Source organism: Neophocaena asiaeorientalis, unplaced genomic scaffold (assembly GCF_003031525.2).
Source record: "Neophocaena asiaeorientalis asiaeorientalis breed wild unplaced genomic scaffold, Neophocaena_asiaeorientalis_V1.1 scaffold46, whole genome shotgun sequence".
Lineage (NCBI taxonomy): Eukaryota > Metazoa > Chordata > Mammalia > Artiodactyla > Phocoenidae > Neophocaena > Neophocaena asiaeorientalis.
In genome coordinates this window covers 10,019,813-10,039,576 of record NW_020175393.1, presented here as the reverse complement: position 1 = coordinate 10,039,576, position 19,764 = coordinate 10,019,813, and the positions used below count along the sequence as shown (strand labels likewise).

At 51.7% G+C, this 19,764-nt stretch overlaps 2 protein-coding genes across 2 annotated transcripts in view; both read right to left on the bottom strand.

The window, feature by feature from the left end:
• Positions 1–142: 142 nt before the first annotated feature.
• RSPH9 (radial spoke head component 9) lies at positions 143–14,545 on the bottom strand. The gene is made up of 5 exons (XM_024766100.1): positions 13,186–14,545; positions 10,105–10,270; positions 7,496–7,625; positions 6,871–7,017; positions 143–361 (listed from the first exon to the last, which is right to left on the bottom strand). Exons 1-5 carry the CDS (start codon positions 13,497–13,499, stop codon positions 201–203), a joined length of 918 nt encoding a protein of 305 aa, XP_024621868.1. The 5' UTR covers positions 13,500–14,545; the 3' UTR covers positions 143–200.
• A 1,993-nt stretch (positions 14,546–16,538) lies between these two features.
• Positions 16,539–19,764, bottom strand: part of MAD2L1BP (MAD2L1 binding protein) — a 4,362-nt gene continuing 1,136 nt past the window's right edge. Inside the window, exon 3 of the mRNA XM_024766292.1 lies at positions 16,539–17,452. Within this exon, the coding sequence (XP_024622060.1) occupies positions 16,940–17,452 (513 nt within the window). The 3' untranslated portion in view covers positions 16,539–16,939. The remainder of the gene's footprint in view (positions 17,453–19,764) is intronic.

Sequence of the window (19,764 nt, the reverse complement as noted above, 5' to 3'; positions counted from 1 at the left end):
CATTTCCTCCCACCTTTCTCTCTCTCGTTAGCACATTCCAACCCTCTGCCACTTGCTCTATTTGAGCTGGGCCTCTCCTCAGCCTGGACACCAGATGGAGGTGGAGATGAGGGGAGGCAGCAGCACAGAACAAACAGACCAAATTCACTGGACTTTATGAAAATACTGTTTAGACTATCCAGACTCCCCAGGCAGCCCTCCTACAGCATGAACGGCAGGTCGATGTTCTTCTCGCCAGTGCCCACGTAGATGTAGCCATAGTTCTTGGTGCGAGGAGCATGGTAGAAGGTGAGACCTGGCCAGAGCAGGCTGCGCAGCACCACCAGGGTGTTGCCTCTCTCCATCTGGATGCTCCAGGACCCTGAGGAGGAGCAGGAGGCAAGGCCTGGGCACTGTGGAGGCAGAGCCCTGCCGGCCATGCAGAGGCCCCAGGCTCCGGGCAGCCAGGCCCGAGCATTAAGGTCCAGTGGGAAAAGGGAAGACAGTTTAATTATCCCGGCACTTTACTCCTTCTGACTGCCTTTGAGCCGTTTCACTGCTCATTAAAACCACTTCCAGAGGGAGGGCAAAGGAAATGAAAAGAGGTAGAACTCAAAGCAGTCCGTTTTGTTCCTGTCAGCAAGTCTAGTGAAAGGTTGCGTGGGGGAGGAAGCTGAATCCACAGTGCACAGGCAGAGGGGAGCTGGGGCTGGGCTAGGAGAGGCTCCAGGCTCCCTCTCACCCTGCGCTAGGGGTGCTCACTGGTGGCCTTCAGTCCTGGTGCGCTTCACTGCTGTTTGCCATTTGCGCTCTCTTCCCCAGGCCAGAAGCCTCTGCTCTGAGATGGATGAGACCTGACCAGGCTCACACAGAAGTGGGGCCGTTTCAGGCCTCCCAGCTCAGTAGCCCTTTCTGGCAGCCGGCAGACTGGGAGCCATCCTTTGCGGCAGGGTACTTGAGCTGCAACTAATAAGCCTTTGTCCTGGGTTCTGCCCGGGTTTTTGCTCCCCAGACGGGAGCAGCCCAGCCTGGGGCTGAGCTGTGCAGCCGTGAGGACTTGGCGGGAAGGGCCTGATCCAGCTCCAGAACCGAGGGAGGGAGCCGTTGTGTGGGAGGAAGGAGCCTGGGAAAATCGCCTCTGGATGCAGATCTGGAACTTCTATTCCCCTGCGCACTGAGGCCTCTCCCGGCCCAGCCGCAGCTCTGCCCCAGGCCCTGCCAGAAAGGCAAATGCTTTGAAGGTTTTGGTGCTGGACCAGCCAGTGATGCGCTGAGAACTGCGCCTAGGCCTTCATCAGCTGCCAGGTCAGCCCGGCTGCCTAGCTTCCACTGCCCCTCTGCCCCCAGGCCTCCTTCAGCCACTTGACCACCAGGCACCCCTGGCTCTGATGGCAGCTCAGCCCTACTCAGGGTGCCAGCACCTGCCCAGGTCAAAGCCAGAGCTTTTGGGAGGTGTGTAGGTCAGCTGGCCTTGGGCTGCTTAGGGAGAGGCCACCTGGAGGACACCTCAGCACTGTGCAGTGGCCTGCACCGAGTGCCACCACCCATGCAGTGAGATGATGAAGCAGAAGGCAGTGTGGGCTTGACCCCGCTCCCCCAGGCCCGCTCAGTGCTGGCCAGACAGCATTAAGAAGAGTGTTCCTGGGTTCCCAGAGCTCTGGGTGGGGCCCTGCCTAGGTTGGGAATGGGGGCAGTATCTTTCCTGGTCAGAGAAGTGGAGAGTATTTCCCCTAGCTCGCAGGTTTCCTCTGCATATCTCCACCTCATAGACCTGCCCTCAGAGTTCTAGAGGCCTTAAAGGCCTGTTGCTTTCCCAGTCACTCGTTTCAGAAAACAGATGGCCTAGGGGTAACCGGAGAGGGGGTGTGACAGAACAAAGTGTTCCCAGTGCACTGCATTCAGCGTCTGGCCAGAAGCACAGCCCCTCCCAGAAGACAGCCCCTGTTAGCCCCCCCTGCCAGTTCCCAGAGCATCGTCTGGGGTGTTCCTCCCCGCCCTTGGAGACCAGGGCCACACAGCCCCCCTTGAACTGAAGAAGGTCAGGCTCTGCCCACCTGGGGAGGGCAGCGTGCAGCCAGATGCTGCCCTGGAGAAAGAACTGGAATCCTGGAGTCCCCCGGCCCAGACCACTGTCAGCAGTTCCCTGTTGCTGGCGCCTTGGCACACCCTGGGCAAGGGCTGGGTCCTGGCCTCCCCTGGCACCAGCCTGCCCACCTAGGGTTTGGCCACAGGGGGGGCCCAGGCTCATCAGCAGGGGCTCTCCCCACCCCACCCAAGAGCAAAGAGAAACTGATGGGGATGCTAGAGAAATACATTGCTGCCTCCAGGGTGGGGGCCGGTGCTGAGCAGGCCCAGGGTGCTGGCCGAGTACAGGAGCGGCATGGGAAGTGGCCGGCCAGCCAATGACACTACCTCCTCCCTCCCTTGCATTCCTGTCACACTCCTTTCCTTGTCCCTGGTGCAGCTTGTCGCCCAGGAAACACACACACTCAACATGCCAGGAGTCACGTAGTGTCTACCTGGGAAGCCAGGCGCTTGCTGTCACCTTCACCCACTTTTCTCACTGCAACTGCTGGAAAGGCTGGGCCCAGCCAGCCACCACTTGTGGGACTCCGGGGAAAGCAGCCTCCTGCAGCCCTGGTGTTTCCATTCACAGCCCCTGGTCTCTCCCAAGTCTCCCCAGACCTCCCCTCCGGTCCCCTGGCAACCACTCTTCTCCACAAGCGCTCTTCCTCGAGGGTGTGGTGGGAGGGATATAAGCTGGTAAATCAGGAATGGGCCCTCCTGCATCAGCAGGAAGTTCCAGGGCCTCACCCGCCTTGCCAATATGGAAACCTCAGGCTGGGGTAGGCTCCTCATAGTTACATTCTCCTGCCCGCCAGGAAGGAAGGCAGCAAAGCTCTGAGATTAAGTTTGAGGAGCAGAGTGGACCAGGCTGGGGTTCAGGGCTGTCCAGGGGCAGCAGATGGCTTAAACCGGTCCTCAGACCAGCACCGCACAACTTGTCACACACACAGAAATGGCCATGGGCCCCTTCTCAGAGCAGCCTCTCCCGTGACACCAGGGCCACAGTGCATGGGAAGGGGGTGGGGGCGGGGTGGGGAACCAGGCGGAAGAGTTCCCAGTCATTGATGAGCAAGGCCAGGCCCCCCGGTCCAGAAGACCGAGCACCTGTCACCCAGGCTTCCACAGGGCTGGAAGGGAGGTGCCACCTGCACACCCCTCAAGAGAAGGCTGATCCCGGACACCGTGTTCCCCGGCCCTCTTCGATGCTGTCCCCCTGGTCCCCCGCTGCTTTCCAGGGAAGCAGGCCCCTTGCTGCCCTCTGCTGCCTGAACTGGGCATTGTGCTGGAGCCTCAGCGGCCCTGTGGTGAGCAGTTCCTGAGATCTGTCAGCTCCGGCCCAGAGTGGAGCAAGGAGAGGCGCTCTGCCCTCTACCCAGCTCGCTCTGCTTCCCAGGACACCTATGACTTCGCCTGTGAGGCACCTTCTATCTTACTTTTCTGTTTCATTTGATCTTCCCAAACCTCTGTGAGGCAAAGATGGTGTCGTGTTCCCAGCGGCGTCTCTGGTGCCTGGTACATAGTAGCTGCTCAGTGGCTATTATTTGCTGATAGAGTGGAAGATTAAGGAGCATTGAATGGCAAGAGTACTGCCTAGAAATCTGGCGTCCTGACCTGGTACTTCATGTGTCATCTGGCAAGAGCCCAAGCTCAGAGAACTCTTAGCTGTTGCCCTGTATCCACCAGGAGGATGGTTCCGCTCCCAAAGCCCTACTCCCACACAACTCCGCAGACCCCAAGGCACAGTTAGGAGGGCATTAGTGGCCCCAGGCAGGGCCAATCTAAGCCATACCTGCTCACAGATGACATGAAGTTCCCCTGAACAATTGCCTCAGACCCAGAAAGGAAACTGATCCTACCTGGGCAGAAAACACGGCTCCCAAATTCCACCCCTCCAGCCAGTGCTGGTGTCCCGGGGAACTCTTCCTCGGGGTTTTGGCCTCACTTAGCAGCCCAGCCATTCTGGCTGCTGTCTGCCTGATGGGGCAGCCTCCCAGCCGCTCCTTTTGCTCTTTCACTGGAAGATAAGGAAGGGAGTCTGGGAGCAAAGTCAGAGTGTCTGCTCTCCCCCAACCATCCACACTTTTACCCCCACACCATGGCCCCCATCAAGACATCATGATGTTCTGGTGTTGGCTCTGGGAGGAAGGGAGCTGGAGGCCCAGAAGCTGTGGAGTTTCCCAAGGTCAGGCCAGGAGCATCCCTCCCCTCAGGCCCACACACACAGGAGATGTCAGGAGCCCTCAGCCCCTAAGGCTCCAGGACTATGGCAAAATGCGGGGGTGGACTGGGGTGTTGAATCATTGGTTGACGCTTCAGCCCTAAGGCCCACCATTAGGGCAAGAAGTCTAGGCGCAAGGGGGAGGAGGCGCTCTTGTGTTACCCGCCCCCGCCCCAGTCACCCAGCGCTGTGGAGGGACTGCCTTATCCGCTGGTCCTGGAGCATTCTGCTGCAGGTGAGAAGGCTGAGAAGTCAGCACCGGACAGAGCTTTCCAGCCACATACTGAATCAGGGAGGAGGGGCTGCTGCCGCCAGATAAGGGGTTCTAAGAGGACTTTTCTCCATCCACCATTCAGCCCATGGCGCCAGGTCCCACCACCACAGTGTTCCTGGCTCCCTGTATCAACCAGGGATGTGCAGCCCCCTCCGGCCTTGCCAGGCGGGGAGCAAAGAATTGGAGGAGGTAATGGGAGTCTGGGAAGTATGTCTGGTGGTTGAGAAATGCCCATCCCCAGTAAACCTTTTCCATCTCCCCCAGAGGTCCAGGACCCCCTTTTCTATGCTCAAGGAGGGTTCACTCTGGAGCCCCCATGTGGTGGAGGCCAGAGTAGCCACTCTTTGCTGGCAAGTCCTTACCCACCTGGGACCCACGGCCCAGCCCCTGGGGCACTGCAGTACCCCCGAAACAGCCTCCAGATCCCTGGCTTGCCCCTTTCCATCCATCCATGCACCACTGCCTTGTTATCACAGACCTGCTCACAAGCCACCAGCAGCTCCTACTGCCTTGGTCTACGCCTCCTACCCCTTGACCTAGGCTCTCCTAGGCCTGCCCGACCCACCTCTAAGGCCTTTTTGCTACCGACAACAAGATCAGTAATAATTATTCATTTTTACTTGAGTCCTTAATGTGTTAAGCACTATTATAAACGTTTTCTATATGTGTTAACTCATTTAATTCTCATAACAACCCAATGAGGTAGGAAGTAGTATTCCCTTTTTACAAATTGAGGCACAAGGAAATTGAGGGACTTGCCTGAGGTCACCCAGCTAGTATGCGGCAGATTCAGGATTCCAACGCAGTTTTTCTGGTTCTAGAGCCCTTTCCTTTAGCAACTACTGCTGTCCCACCCCTACCCTGAGTTCCAGCCCGACTGGGTTGCTCATTGCTCCTCAGAAGCGTTTCCCCTTAGTGGTGGGGATGACTATTGTCCTGCCATTCCCAATGTCCACTTAAAATGAAACACCATCTACTTGACACCATAGTTAAGGCCAGAGCCTTGGAGTCTAATGCTCTAACACTTAACTATGTCCTTGGGTTTAACTCTCTGAGCCTCTGTTTCTTCATCTATAAAATGGGGGTAATAGTATCTACCTCATAGGTCAGCTGTGAAGATTAAAATGAGATAAGGCATGGGAAGGACACTACAATGTCTGGCACACGGTAAGCAGTGTCATTGCTTTTATGAGTAGTTACTAGTATCATTATCTTTGCCATCATCAACAACAGATCCCTCCAGTTCTCAGAACACCAAGCATGGGGAGGGAAAGAAGCAGGGGTGCTGAGTCAGTGCCTTGGGTCTGGCCCCCGAATGCCCAGAGCCTGGCACCTGTCCTGGGATGCAGCATCCAAGCAAGAACATCTTCCAGGACATGCCCGTCTCTACTGGTGGACCCCAGGAAGGAAATGGGGTCTCTGTGACTCCACCAACTGCTGGCTGTATGCCTGGGCCAGGTGGGACCTGAAGCACAATAAGGCCTCTGGAGACCTCCCTGGTGGCACGGTGGTTAAGAATCCACCTACCAATGCAGGGGACAAGGGTTCGATCCCTGGTCCGAGAAGATCCCATGTGCCGTGGAGTAACTGAACTCGTGCACCACAACTCCTGAGCCTGTGCTCTAGAGCCCACGAGCCACAACTACTGAGCCCGCGCACCTAGAGCCTGTGCTCTGCAGCAAGAGAAGCCACCGCAATGAGAAGCCCACGCACCGCAACGGAGAGTAGCCCCCGCTCGCTGCAACTAGAGAAAGACCACACGCAGCAATGAAGACCCAACACAGCCAAATAAATAAATATTTTTTTTAAAAGGCCTCTGAAGTTGTATGTTTTATGATTAAAAAGTACAACCACTTAACAGGAGGCAAATGTATAGAACTCATTTCCTTAGCAGGTGACCTCAGCAGGTCGGTCAGCACCCACTCACTGTGCACCAGCTGTGTGCCAAGCACTGGATCTAACCCTGAAACTAACCATTGCGATGTATGTATGGCTAGTATTTTCAGGGGTGTTTTCAGAGATGTTTTGGGTCGGGGGGAGAGTCCCAATTTGCCTCCATTCAAGATTGGTATGAAAATCGAAACACTGAGAGACTTCCTGTCTGTGAAAGCACATGGAAGACAATCCTTTCGTCCGCAAACACTTACCAGCTGTTTACTAGGAGCTGAGCCCTGTATTGAGCCCTGGGGAAGCCCCATCCTCAAGGCCCCACAGTGAACCGCCAGTTCCCACCCAGGCCCTAGGTCCCACTCTTAGAGGAGAACGGCAGGTGGCACGGCCCACTGCTCTGACCTGGGGCAAATCCAATGTCCTCCAAGTAACAGACTGTTACCTTTGGGGATGTCATGCTCCAAGGAGTCCATGAAGTCCAGGGAGGGGTCCAGGTCAGCCTTCTCAAGCAAGGTCTTGTTCTTCAGCTCAACAGGCTCCCTGAAGTGGAAGTAGGAACTGAGCTTCTTGGCTTCAGACAAGGACAGTCCTACAAAAGGGGCAGCAGGTAGGAAGTGAAGGTCATTCCCAAACCCCACAGCCTCCTTCCTCTATGATTGGGGACCACATGGAGGGGGTTGCGGAGGAGTCAGTCAGCTACTGACGGGGGACTGAAGGGCGAAAAGGGAGCAGGGTTCTCTCAGCCCGAACTTGGCTCAGATCCTGCAATGAGGACAGACCATGGAGGAGGAGGGTAGGAAAAGGTGGGGAGCCCAGCACCACACAAAGCCCCAGACCCAGGTGGCCAGATGCTCCCCCACCCTCAGGCATAAAAGAGTCAGGGTCCAGTGACTGGGTACCCCTGCCAGGCACAGATACCAGGTCATTGGGCACATCCTCCCAAGTGACGTGGCCACAGCTATTCTTTCTCTGAGAAAGTGGGCAGTCTCCCCTGGACTCCCAGGCACATGTCCAACTATGCTCAGGAAGAGATGCCTTCTGGCCCTAAGAGATGCCTGAGAATTCACCTTCAAAGGTCCGATTGACACGGATGGGTCCAAAAGGGGTCTTAAAGAGGGCACCTCGGGGGATGACAGCCACAGCCTTGTCGATCTGGTCAATGATGGACACCAAGCGGGTCTCTTCCTTGATCTGGACCTGAGGAGACAGGAGACAAGCCACCCTGCCAGGGCGCTGTGCCCAGCCACCCCTGGTGCAAGGGCCTCAGCATGACCATCTGATCTGGGTCACCACAGTGTAGATGCCAGGGCCATGGAAAATCACGATGGTGAGTCCTTGCCTTCCCACCCTCCGTTCCTTTCTTAAATTGGTGATGAATGCAATATTTAAAACTTAAAAAAAAAAAAAAAAAAAGCAGTCTCTCTCATTTCATCCTTGGCCCCCAAACTGCCCTCACTGGGGACAGACATCGTTAATGGTTTTTTATGTACCTTTCCAGAAACAAACCATTCTATCATATTTTAATGTTGCTTATTTTGCCTTTTTAAAATATAAAAGCTATCATGCTCACTGTAGACTATCTGGGTAATAGAGAAATATTTTATAATAAACCTAAGAAAATGAAAACCACTCATAATCCCACCTCCTAAAGGTAATCGCTGATAACACATTGGTATACTTCCTTCTATTCTTTTTTTCTATGCCTATATTCAAAGGAAAATTAGAGTTACAGTTTATATAGTTTCATATCCTGCCCTTTGACTTAACATTATTTCTCAAGCATCACCCCATACTATTTTTACGCAGATGAAATTTGGTTACAATCAATATCAAGGGCAGCCCTGAACAAAAGGACTTCATAGAGATGTTTGGGAAAAAGCAGCACTTGACAGGGAAAACATGTCACTGGGAGCCCCCAAAGTCACTCAACCACCTGTTTCCCATGGGCTGCTGACTAGAATTGATTACAAAGGAGGAGACGGAAACTAAATAAGTGTCTAGGCCAGGGGCTTTAAATATGTCACCTCATTTAATCTGCACAAGCCTGCGAAGTAAACATAATGATCCCAGTTCTACAGAAAATAAAACTGAGGGGAGGTTAAGTTTGTCAGGCGGGCACGGGGCTGCAGCTGAAGCATCATAGACCTAGACCCAGAGTTCCGGCATCACCTGGGTTCCAGTGCAGAGGCTGGGTTTTGAATCCCAGGTTTCTCTAGTTTCAGAACTTGGGCTGGTTATTTTTTTACTGCACAATCCCATTTCTAGGAGTTGATCCTTCAAATCGAGTGCGCGCATGGGAAATGACGCATGCACAAGCTTATTCACTGTGGCATCACTTGTCAGAGTGAAAACTTGGAAACCGACATTTCCATGGATGAGACGCCAGTTAAATATGGTACGTTCACACAATGGTAAAAAGAATGGAGAGGTTCTTCAAGGCACTGATGTAGAAAAATCTCCAAAATATATTGTTAGGAGAAAAAAGCAAGGTGCAGAACTGTGTGCATAACATGTTGCCATTTGTTTTGTTTTGTTTTGTTTTTTAAGATAAAAAGAGAATATGTCGGGGTGAGGTATTGGCTGAGATTTGTACTTGCATAAAATGTCTCTGGAAGCAGAGCTTCTCAAACTTAAAATGCATTATTTAAATCCCCTTGGAGGGACTTCCCTGGCGGCACAGTGGTTAAGAATCCGCCTGCCAATGCAGGGGACACAGGTTCGAGCCCTGGTCCAGGAAGATCCCCCACGCCGAGGAACAACTAAGCCCGTGCTCCACAACTACCGATCCTGTGTGCTAGAGCCCACGAGCCACAACTACTGAGTCTGCACGCCTAGTGCCCATGCTCTACAGCAAGAGAAGCCACCGCAATGAGAAGCCCCCACTTGCCGCAACTAGAGAAAGCCCGCTTGCATTAATGAAGACCCAATGTGGCCAAAAATAAATAAATAAACTTATTTTAAAAATAATAAAAATTAAAAAGAAATCCCCTTGGAACATGTTAAAATTCAGATCCTGATGCCAGCCCAAGAGTCTGCATTTCTAACTCCCAGGGCATGGTGATGCTTCTGATACAGACTGCACTTTGAGTGGCAAGACTTGGACACACACACACACACACACACACACACACACACACCCCACCACGGTTATATTAATGACCCCCAGAAAGACGACCTGAGTGACTGGTGGATAGGGTAGGAGGGAAACTTTACTATATTCCTTTTTGTGAATTGTGAACCAAGTGAATGTATTACCTAGTAAAATACACATTATACAAAAATATAAGCACCTGCGCACACCCCCTTGCCCCAGAGCAAAGCACACACCCCTTCTTCCCAGCCCCATAGCACGGCTCCCCCGAGAGCTGCCCAGCCACTTTAACACCCTGTCATCACTCAGGAGTGGTGTTACCCTGGGCAAGTCACTTAACCTATGTTTCAGTTTCCTCCTCTCTACCACCTGGAGAGTAAGGTACCAACTTCCCAGAGCTGTGAGGATGAAGCAATGGGACTGATACAGTGGCACAGGGCCTTACACACCCAGCACCCCAGGCCCAGCTCGCCCCAGTGGCAGTGATGATAAACGTTGTTTCTGCCGCAGTGTGCATTGGGCTGGGGTTTGGATGGCCCAGGTCCCTTTCATTCGGGTCCTCCTCCTCCTCTTGTCTTCACTCACCACTACTTCTTCTTCAAAGACCTTTTCGCCCTCATTCACTTTCTGCAGCTCGGTGTGTTCATACGCATGTGAGGGGTCCCCCATGAAGCGGCCCTTCACCACAGACGTCTGCATCTCCATCTCCTCTGTGGCAGGGGGCAGGAGGCTCCACTCCATGCAGTTCAGGCTGCCAACAACAACTCCATCACCCCGATTCTAACTCCCCTCTCACTCCAGCTTCCTGCCCCCGCCCCTTCTCAAGAGAGGTGAGGCCCAAGAAGAGCTGTTGGGAGTCACATCTTTCCCCTATGAAGCGCTAAGTGCCTGTGGTGCACCCCACCCCACACGTGATGAAATTCAGCATGCCAAGATTCCAAGAGCTTCTTCCTAGATAGATATCTGGACTGTGAGGTCCCGGATGAGTTTCTGGAAGCTGAACTTTCCTCAGTTGCAGGTGCCTGCTCCTGTGGGCCCCAAATTCATGCTCAGCCTGCCTGCTGAGCTGACAGCATGGCCATCTCCCCCCACTTCTCAGGAAAGCCCAGCCCAGGCCCAAGAAGCTCTCCTCCTCTGAGGTCTTCCCTTCTTTCTCACATCCTGCCAGGAGGGGATATCCTCCCACTCCTCCCTCATCCACGTAGGGCCTGCATCCCCAGCCTGCGCTCTGCTCACGTTTCCTCCCTTCACTCTCCACTGGCTCCTTCACAACATGAAAACGCCCCAGCTTTATAAAACAACAGCCCTCAAATCCATGCCCCTCTAGAAAATGCCCCTTTCCTGTCCCGCCCACTTCTTCCCCAATTCTGAATCATAAGCGAGAACAATTTGCTCTGTGGCAGCCCTTGCTCTCCCTCACTTTCACTCTTTGACCACTGCACCATGATTCTGCCCCTGGCACCCCAAGAAACTGCTCCAAAGAAGGTCATCCATGGGACCTAAAAGCCAACAAACGCATCTCCATTTCTATCTCCTTTGACATCTCCCTTCTCCCTCCTCCAGTGCCTTAAGTACTTCCAAGGATCTATTCTCACTGCTCTTTTCTCTCCACAGTCTCACCTACCTGACCCCTAGAACCCCAGCTACTCCCTAGTTGACATCCAGAATCCAACCACCTCTCACCACCTCCACTGCTTCCACCCTTGTCCAAGCCACCATCTACTCTTGCCCAGATATTGCAGTAGCTTCCTAACCGGTCTCCCCATGTCCATACCTGCTCCCCTTTCAGTCTAGTCCCCACCCCGCTGTTAAAACCTAAGCCAGATCGTGTCTCTGTGCAGAACCTTCCAGTGACTTCCCATTGAGCCAAGTCCTTACAGTGCCCCACAGGGCCCTGCACAATTGTCTCGGACCCTCTCTGACCTCATGTCCTGCAATGGTCCCCCTCACTCACTTCTCTCTAGCTACACTAGCCTCTTCAGGGTTCCACACTACACTAAGCACACACCTGCCTCAGGGCCTTTGCACTTGCCTGGAATGCTTTTTCCTGAGATAAACACACAGCTTACTCTCTCAAGTTGCTTCAGGTCTCTTCTCAAATGTTACTATTTATAATAGTCCCCACCCTGTATTCTCTGTCTCCTTTAGCACCAATGCTAAGTGTATGCAGTATATGCGTATGTTTATTTATTGTCTGTCTCCCCTCCCCCACATACACACTAAAATGTAAACTCCATGAAGACAAGGACTTTGTCTCTTTTCGCAGTGAATTCCCCATGCCTAGATCAATGCCTGGCACATACTAGGTGCCAAAGAAATAAAAACTGATTGGAATAGAGTGAGTCTCAAATCTCTATCTTCAGTCCAAATTTTTCTTCTGTACTCCAGATCTGTACTTTAATATGCCTCCTTACCACCCTGCCCCATAGGCACGTCACACCAAATTCACTAGGCCTTCCCTAGTACCTCCTGAATTCCCTCCCAGTGGGGGGCACCAGCACTTACCCAGCTGCCTAAGCTGGAAGGAAGGGTCAACCTTGACCTCCTCTTCACCTTTCCCCATTTAGTCACAAGTCCTGCCACTTCTACCACTTAAATCTTTCCAATCCCTCCCCTCTACTCCCTCAGCTACCTCCTCCTTTCAATCCCCCTTCATCTGGACACTGCAACAGACTTCCAAATGCTCACCCACTTCCAGACCATTCTACCCACTCAGGTCTGAGCAGGCTCTTCTTGACTAAAGGCCCTCAGTGGCTCCCCATAGCCTGTGGACAAAGTTCAAACCGCTTGGCCTCTCCATCCAGTTCAACATAACACCCTAGGCTGCCACTGCCATGTTTGTCTTCCCACTATTCTCCCAAAACACCCAAAGCCAGCCCAAGCCAATAAGCTTGCAGTTGTTCCCTCTAACTGGCATGCCTGTCTCCCAGATTTTCCTAGAGAACTCCAGATCAGATCTCAGTAATCTTACCTAATTACTCTCGAGGAGAATGTCCCACCCTGGCACCCCTTTGTGTACACCTCTGTCCCAGGTTTAAGACACTTTGCTGTAATTGCTGGGTTACCCATTGGTCTCCCTTCCTAGGATGTGAATAACTTGGAGATAGGGGTGAGTCTTAGCCATCTTTTTAACCCCAAGTCTAGCAGAGGATACATCCAATCAATGTTGGATTGATGCATGGATAGATAAATGAAGTCTCCAACTTCCTGCGGCCTCAACGGAATGCTTGTAAGATGATGAGCTCCCCATCGTCGGGGGTAGTCAAAAAGAGGCTGGATGGTCCTGTATGGCACTGTCCAGGGAAATTTCTTCAGTTCTAAATCCCTTCTCTCCCATTCCACATTCGTTCACTACTTCCTAGAGTGCCTCCTGTGAGCCAACACCTCCACCAAAGATGCTTCAGGGCCCACTTCCAAACAGCTCCCCACCCCCCTCAAGGCTTCTGACCCTTCTCCAAACTGAACTCTGAAAAAGCAGGTCCACCACCTGACGTCTACTCTGGGTCTTCATTCTCCAGAAACTTTCACCTTGCCCTGCCTCCGTTCTTGCCACACGTCCATTGTAAACCCACCAGTCTCTAAGTTTCTCTGGCGCCCCTCCCCACGTATCCTCCCAGGGAGGACCTCGCCCACTCGCTTCCTGGACCTCTCCCCTTTCGATCCTACGTCGCGCCCAAACCTTCCTGGCCCTCGCTAGCCCCCGGCTCCTCAGTATCGCCCTGTGGCCTCAGCCAGCCCGGGCCCCGCCTCCACCTGTACAGGGTCTTGCGCGGTGCGAGCTGGTCCTCGCTCAGGCCCTGCGCGATGTAGTAATCGGCGACGAGGCCGAGGATGCGGCCCCAGAAAAGGACCCGATCGAAACGGTAGTCGCGTTTAACCAGCATAAGGGAAGTGAGCAGTGAGGCCCGACGGTCCGGGCTGAGGCCCTGCCCACTACCGGACGCCAGCTCCAGAGACAATAGGAGGCTCTCTTCGTCCATTCCTCCAGCGGCTCTGCTCAACGCCTGCCCGGTTGCTAGGAGAAGCCGGTGTCCACCGGGACCCAAAGCTCCGCCCTTCCATCCAACCGGAAGCGGGATTTCACGCACGCGACCTCCTGCAGCTCAACCTTCTAGGGCCTCCTGCCAACCCTTCTTCCCATGGAGTCCTTCCGAAAAGCCTGGGGGTACACTAGCTCCCTCCCGCTTCCTTTCCCGAGTAGGTGTCGGGAGGTGTTCACCTGTCAGGGCAACAGCGTGGTTTTCCCCCCAAATAGGCAGGATACAGTTGATAGGTTGGAGGTCCAAATAAGCCAAATTCTGGGGATATTTTTGCTTTCCCTAAGCCCTTACACACGGTCGACATTTACTGAGTCCTCACTGTATATGCAGTGGGGGTTTGGGAAGAAAAATGCAACAGCGACACTAGCTATATTATTTCACTCCAGTCGCGTCCTTTCTTGGCCTCAGAATTATCTATGCAGAAAAGAATTTGAGATCCTCTTGGCTCTAGGATACCAAGGCAATTAATCCCCCGCAAAGCCAGGTCTTACGAAGACCTAGGCAAGGTGATGGGGGGGCGGGGGCGGTGAAGTTCCCCAGTGGCCCAGTGGTTGGTTAGGACTCCCCGCTTTCACTGCCTGAGGACCTGAGCCAATCCCTGGTGGGGGGATTAAGATCCCACTAGCCCTGCGGCACAGGTAGCTGGGGCCTAGGCAATGGGGCAAGGTATAGGGCCATACCTTGGGAAAGGAGGGTGCGAAGAGGGGTACAAAATGGGTGATTTTACAGACTACACTTTCCCATCAACATTTACATTAACAACTACATGTTCCCTACCACCTACATTTACCTACCTCAAGCCCCACAACTGTTGCTTTTAGGCGAAAGTGGTGGCAACAGATGAAAGGCCAGAACCCCACTGAAGCTGGGGCTCTTCACTCCCTGGGCCAGATACTATTTCTTCACATCCATCTCTGGAGTGCCCAGCCAAGGTTAAGAGAGAAACAAGGACTTGCATAGTGGCGCAGTGGTTAAGGATCCGCCTGTCAATGCAGGGGACACGGGTTTGATCCCTGGTCCAGGAGGATCCCACATGCCAAAGAGCAACTAAGCCCGTGCGCCACAACTACTGAGCCTGCGCAATAGAGCCCGCGAGCCACAACTACTGAAGCCCGTGTGCCACAACTACTGAAGTCCACGCACCTAGAGCCCGTGCTCCGCAACAAAGAGAAGGCCCCGCGATGAGAAGCCCGCACACCACAACGAGGAGTAGCCCCACTCGCCACAACTAGAGAAAACCCATGCTCAGCAACGAAGACCCAATGCAGCCAAAAATAAATAAATTTTTAAAAAGAGATAAACAGGTGCCTCAGCAGGCTTGTTGTCAGAGAAGGAGATGGGATTTATTGGTAAAATTATTAACTGATATTTTAATTTCTGGATTCCTTTGGAGAACTCATGAAATCAGAATGACCTGGCCCCAATGCCAACCCAACAGAGAAGTGTCTAAATTACCTGAATAATTACTTTGTTTTGATTGCCTAGACATTGTTTATGAAGGCTTTTAAAAGTAGTACTTGAGGGATCTGACTTGGCTTAATGTGTCTTACATCTCAAAACAATTTATAACTTGTTCAAAACTCTCCCTCCCTTTAGGCAGACCCCTTAGCCTGTCCCTTCCCAAGTGGGAGATATGGCCCTGCTCCTCTTCTGTAAGGTAATATCAGACACAAAACCAGCAAAGCCCAGCTGGTGGAATATGCTTCAAGTGGACACAGCACAGAAAAGATCTCAAACCTTTTGTTTGCATTGATTCCATATTTACTCCGCACCAATAAATGGCAGGTTCCATGTCACGAAACACAATCTGAAACCAGAGACGGAAGTCCTGCTGCTTTCCAATTCTGCCACCTTCAGCAGGGCAAACCCTGTTTAATTAGCTCAGAGTAAAATCACACAGGGTGTACAGCAGTGTAAAGCACTGAGCCTCTGGAGCCAGCTGGACTGGGTTCGAATCCAGGTTTTGACACTTATGCAAGTTATTCAATCTCATGAATCCAGGTTTCGACACTTATGCAAGTTATTCAACCTCCCCAATCTCCCCAGGCGTCATCTATAAAACGGGGACTAAAAAAAAAACGGGGACTATAATATGAACTTTTCAAGGTTATTAGATTAGATAATGTATGTAAAGTGCTTAAAATCTATAAAATATAAACTATTTTTGTTTTCTTAAAATACAAAACATAAAACATTCTTCTTAAAACGTGAAAAATAGTATATATTGCCCCCATTTACACATACATACATACATACACACACACACACAGACACACACACACACACTCTCAAACACACACCCCTATCTCCAACACCAGCAGGATGAGGATTGTCTTCAACTTGCTTCCAAGAAATAAGCAGGTGTTCTCAGGGACAAAGGGCCTCAGTGCTTAGTGGACAGGACAGCATCAGGCTGGAGAGGATAACAGTAAGGCTCAGGATGGCCAAGCCAGAAATGTAGCCAAGGAAGGACAGCCACAGGCAGGAGAGCAGGGTTTGCCTGAGGACAATACTGCCAACAGTAACGGCCAGCAGCCACCACGCAACTGCAATGGAGAGAGGCAGGGCAGAATTCCAGAAGGGACATCTGGCCTCAGGGAAGTGAGCCTGCAGGGCAGTCTTGGTGCCTTAGCCTACAGTTCAATCAGGCTTTGCAAAGACTCTCTCGGTTTTCTTGTCTCAGCTCCCTTCCCCCATGTGACCTCTGCTTTGGGTACACATACTCACGTGGCAAGCAAAGAACATCGGGCTAGGAGTTAGCTGATGAGAACTCTTGCCCCAGCTCTGATATCGAACTGTTATAGAACCTTGGCCAAGTCACTTAACTTCCCAGATTGGCCTGGGGCTGATGAAGAGAAAGAATCATTAGTAAAAAAAAAATCATGGAAGCCCAAAGCATAAGAGGCCAAGGGGGAAGATAAAATACTCTAACCTCAAGCCTGGAAAGTCTCTTTAAGCTAAAAGAGTTTCAGGAAAATGTAACATTAATCCATACATTTTATATTTAAGTTCATGAGTCATATCCACATTATGTCCCTGGTAAAAATTCTGAAAGGCCACAGCAAAAAGCAGAAAAGGGTCACCTCCATAGGGGTGTCCGTCTATGGGCCCATGTTTGCTTTCCAACCCCCAAAAGAAACACCTGACCCAGAACCCTCTGGGAAAATCAGCCTTTGATTCAAAGAGATGCTTGTTCAGTGATGATTATTACAGCCCTAACCATACCATCAGCCCTCCGGGAAATCTAAGGGAGGCAGGCAGCCAGAAGGAGAGAACCTTCCTCTCGCCAGGAATTAACTAGCTCCAAGCAAGAGATGGGTGACTTGGTGCCACAGGGGGAAAGATAATTTAGCCATTGTGTTCACGATGAGCATTCCCATTCACTCGTGGAAGCCCTTCAGTGTCACTGGTGCCTGGAACCAAATGTAATCCTCCCAGGCTGTAGCTGGGATGGCGGGTCGGCCACAGGACAGGGTCACAGTCAATTTGTGGCCCCGGCTGGGCACTCTATAGTTGAGCTTGGGTCGAAACCAGTCTTCTCCACAGTCGCGGTGACCCTGTGCCATGACAATGGTGCCCATGAGTGGAGGAACCTGCAGCTCACTGAAGGCATCAGCCATGAAAATGGCTCGGAAGAGGCGGCACAAAGAAGCTGCTGTGCTCAGGCTCGGGTCCATGCTGTTGGGGACCAAGCGGGACAAGTCAAGCTCATAGAACTCCTTGGGACTGAGGGCATTGCCCCCAAGGAGGATCAGCACTCGTGGTACTAGTGTCCTGGCAAAGAGACCCTCCAGGTGGCTGAGGACGCTCTCCAGTTCTGCCAGGGTTTGTTGGCATTTCCTGCTGCTCACCTCGGCAGTGGCCCGAGGTTTCTTCTTCACCACTTCCTCTGCCTGTGAGGACAAAGAATGGTGACAGAGAAGTTCTGCAAGGTAGGGGAAAGCTAATGACCTTTGAAGAACCCTCTGGGATGGAGCAGATTTATGGGACTGGATTTCCAGTTCAGTGAACTGCCACAGGCAAGACACTGGGTTTTATCAGAGGGTAATGTATCAAAAAGGAAACTATGTTCTTTGTACAAAATCATAATTCTTCCACACTTAGAACAGCAAAGACAGTGTTCTGAAGCAGGAGGCATCCAGAAATTAGCAACTAAAATACTCAAGGAGATGTGGTGGCACGGTAGGTGGCAAATTTTTGCTGTGCTGAGAGCGATAACAAGACTGAGGATTATTTGGTCTAATAAATTCTGGAGTTCATCCTCCAGTTAAACATGGCAAATGGAAGGAAGGGAGGGATGGAGGGAGGGAGGGAGGAAGGAAGGAAAGAGGGAATGGAGGGAGACAGGAAGGGAGGGAAGGAGGGGAGAGAAAGAGGACTCCCAAGGGCAAAAACAACTGGAAGGGACTTCCCTGGTGGCACAGTGGTTAAGAATCCGCCTGCCAACGCAGGGGACACGGGTTCAAGCCCTGGCCCAGGAAGATCCCACATGCCGCGGAGCAACTAAGCCTGTGCACCACAACTACTGGGCCTGCACTCTAGAGCCCAAAGCCACAACTACTGAGACCGCGTACCACAACTACTGAAATCATCACACCTAGAGCCCGTGCTCCGCAAAAAGAGAAGCCACTGCAATGAGAAGCCCACGCACCGCAACAAAGAGCAGCCCCCACTCGCCGCTACTAGAGAAAGCCGGCGCACGGCAACAAAGACTCAACACAGCCAAAAATAAACAAATAAATAAATTGCAAAAAAAAGAACTGGAAAATAGAAAACAGTGTCCAAAGGCAACAACAAATTTCTGGAAGAGAGAAAGCAGACGGAAGAGTTCGAAAGAGCTGAATACCAAGTACTGACAGAGGGGACTCCCCTGAGAAGTTTGAAATGATTCACAATGCAGAAGCCCATAAAGGCCCAGGAATTGTCCACTTAAGCACCACAGAAGACAAAAGTGAACACATGGGGACTGAGGGAACACCTGTGCAAGGACCCTTAGATCACCTGCCAATTTCCTCCACCCAGACAGAATGTTTTGGAAGTCCTCTTTCTCTCTTTCTTTCCTTCCTTCCTATTTCTCTCATTTAGTAGTATTTCAGATGGGAGCACAGATAAGCATGTGTTCAATTTGCCATGTTTAACTGGAAGACCACTCCAGAATCACCTTTATTAGACCAATCTTCTTTCCTGTTATCACTACCATTACTTTCTCACCCAATATCCTTCAAGGCTATCAGCTAGCTCAGAGGCCCAGCCATGCACACAGAACTTTCAATGACTTATTCTTAAATATTTATCAGACACCAAATAAAAGCCTCTAACATGAAAGAGACAAAAACAAATAAATAGAAAAGGAATCTGGAAGAAACGGAGACACTGCAAGCGACAGAGAAAAGCTTCAAAAATACAATAATTAACGTCCACAGGTAAGAGAAGTTCATACAGACAGGAAACAACAGGATGCAATTTAAAAGGAACATGTAAAAATTAAGAAAAAGCTCTTAAGACTATGACTGCCAAAAAAGAAAAAAAACTGATATAAGTGTTAGAATATAAACTCAAGGAACTTTATATAAATTTATATAAACATAATATAAACCCACAGAAAATATAACATAGAAACAAAGAGATGAGGATATGGACAGAAAAGACACTAAAATTAAAGGATCAGGGCTTCTCTGGTGGCGCAGTGGTTGAGAGTCCACCTGCCGATGCAAGGGACACGGGTTCGTGCCCCGGTCCGGGAAGATCCCACATGCCGCGGAGCAGCTGGGCCCGTGAGCCATGGCCGCTGAGCCTGTGCGGCCGGAGCCTGTGCTCCGCAACGGGAGAGGCCACAACAGGGAGAGGCCCGCATACCGCAAAAAAAAAAAAAAAAAAATTAAATTAAATTAAATTAAAGGATCAGTTCATGAAGTCCAAATGCAACACACAATAGGAGTTTCAGAAAAAGAAAACAAGAGGAAAAGCAGGAAGGGTTAGACTATCAAGACTAGAGTGGGTAGAAAGGGGGCTTCCCTGGTGGCGCAGTGGTTGAGAGTCTGCCTGACGATGCAGGGGACATGGGTTCGTGCCCCGGTCCGGGAGGATCCCATATGCCGCAGAGCGGCTAGGCCCGTTAGCCATAGCCGCTGGGCCTGCGCGTCCGGAGCCTGTGCTCTGCAACGGGAAGAGGCCACAACAGTGAGAGGCCCGCGCACCGCAAAAA

Bases quoted from the DNA above. Each gene is read 5' to 3' on its own strand.
- RSPH9 (XM_024766100.1), bottom strand. From the start codon at position 13,499: ATGGACGAAGAGAGCCTCCTATTGTCTCTGGAGCTGGCGTCCGGTAGT. The intron at 7,626-10,104 runs GTGAGTGAAGAC...CTGTCTCCTCAG, and splicing joins TCTTTGAAGAAGAAGTAGTG to GTCCAGATCAAGGAAGAGAC. The intron at 362-6,870 runs GTAACAGTCTGT...GCTCCTCCTCAG, and splicing joins GGAGCATGACATCCCCAAAG to GGTCCTGGAGCATCCAGATG.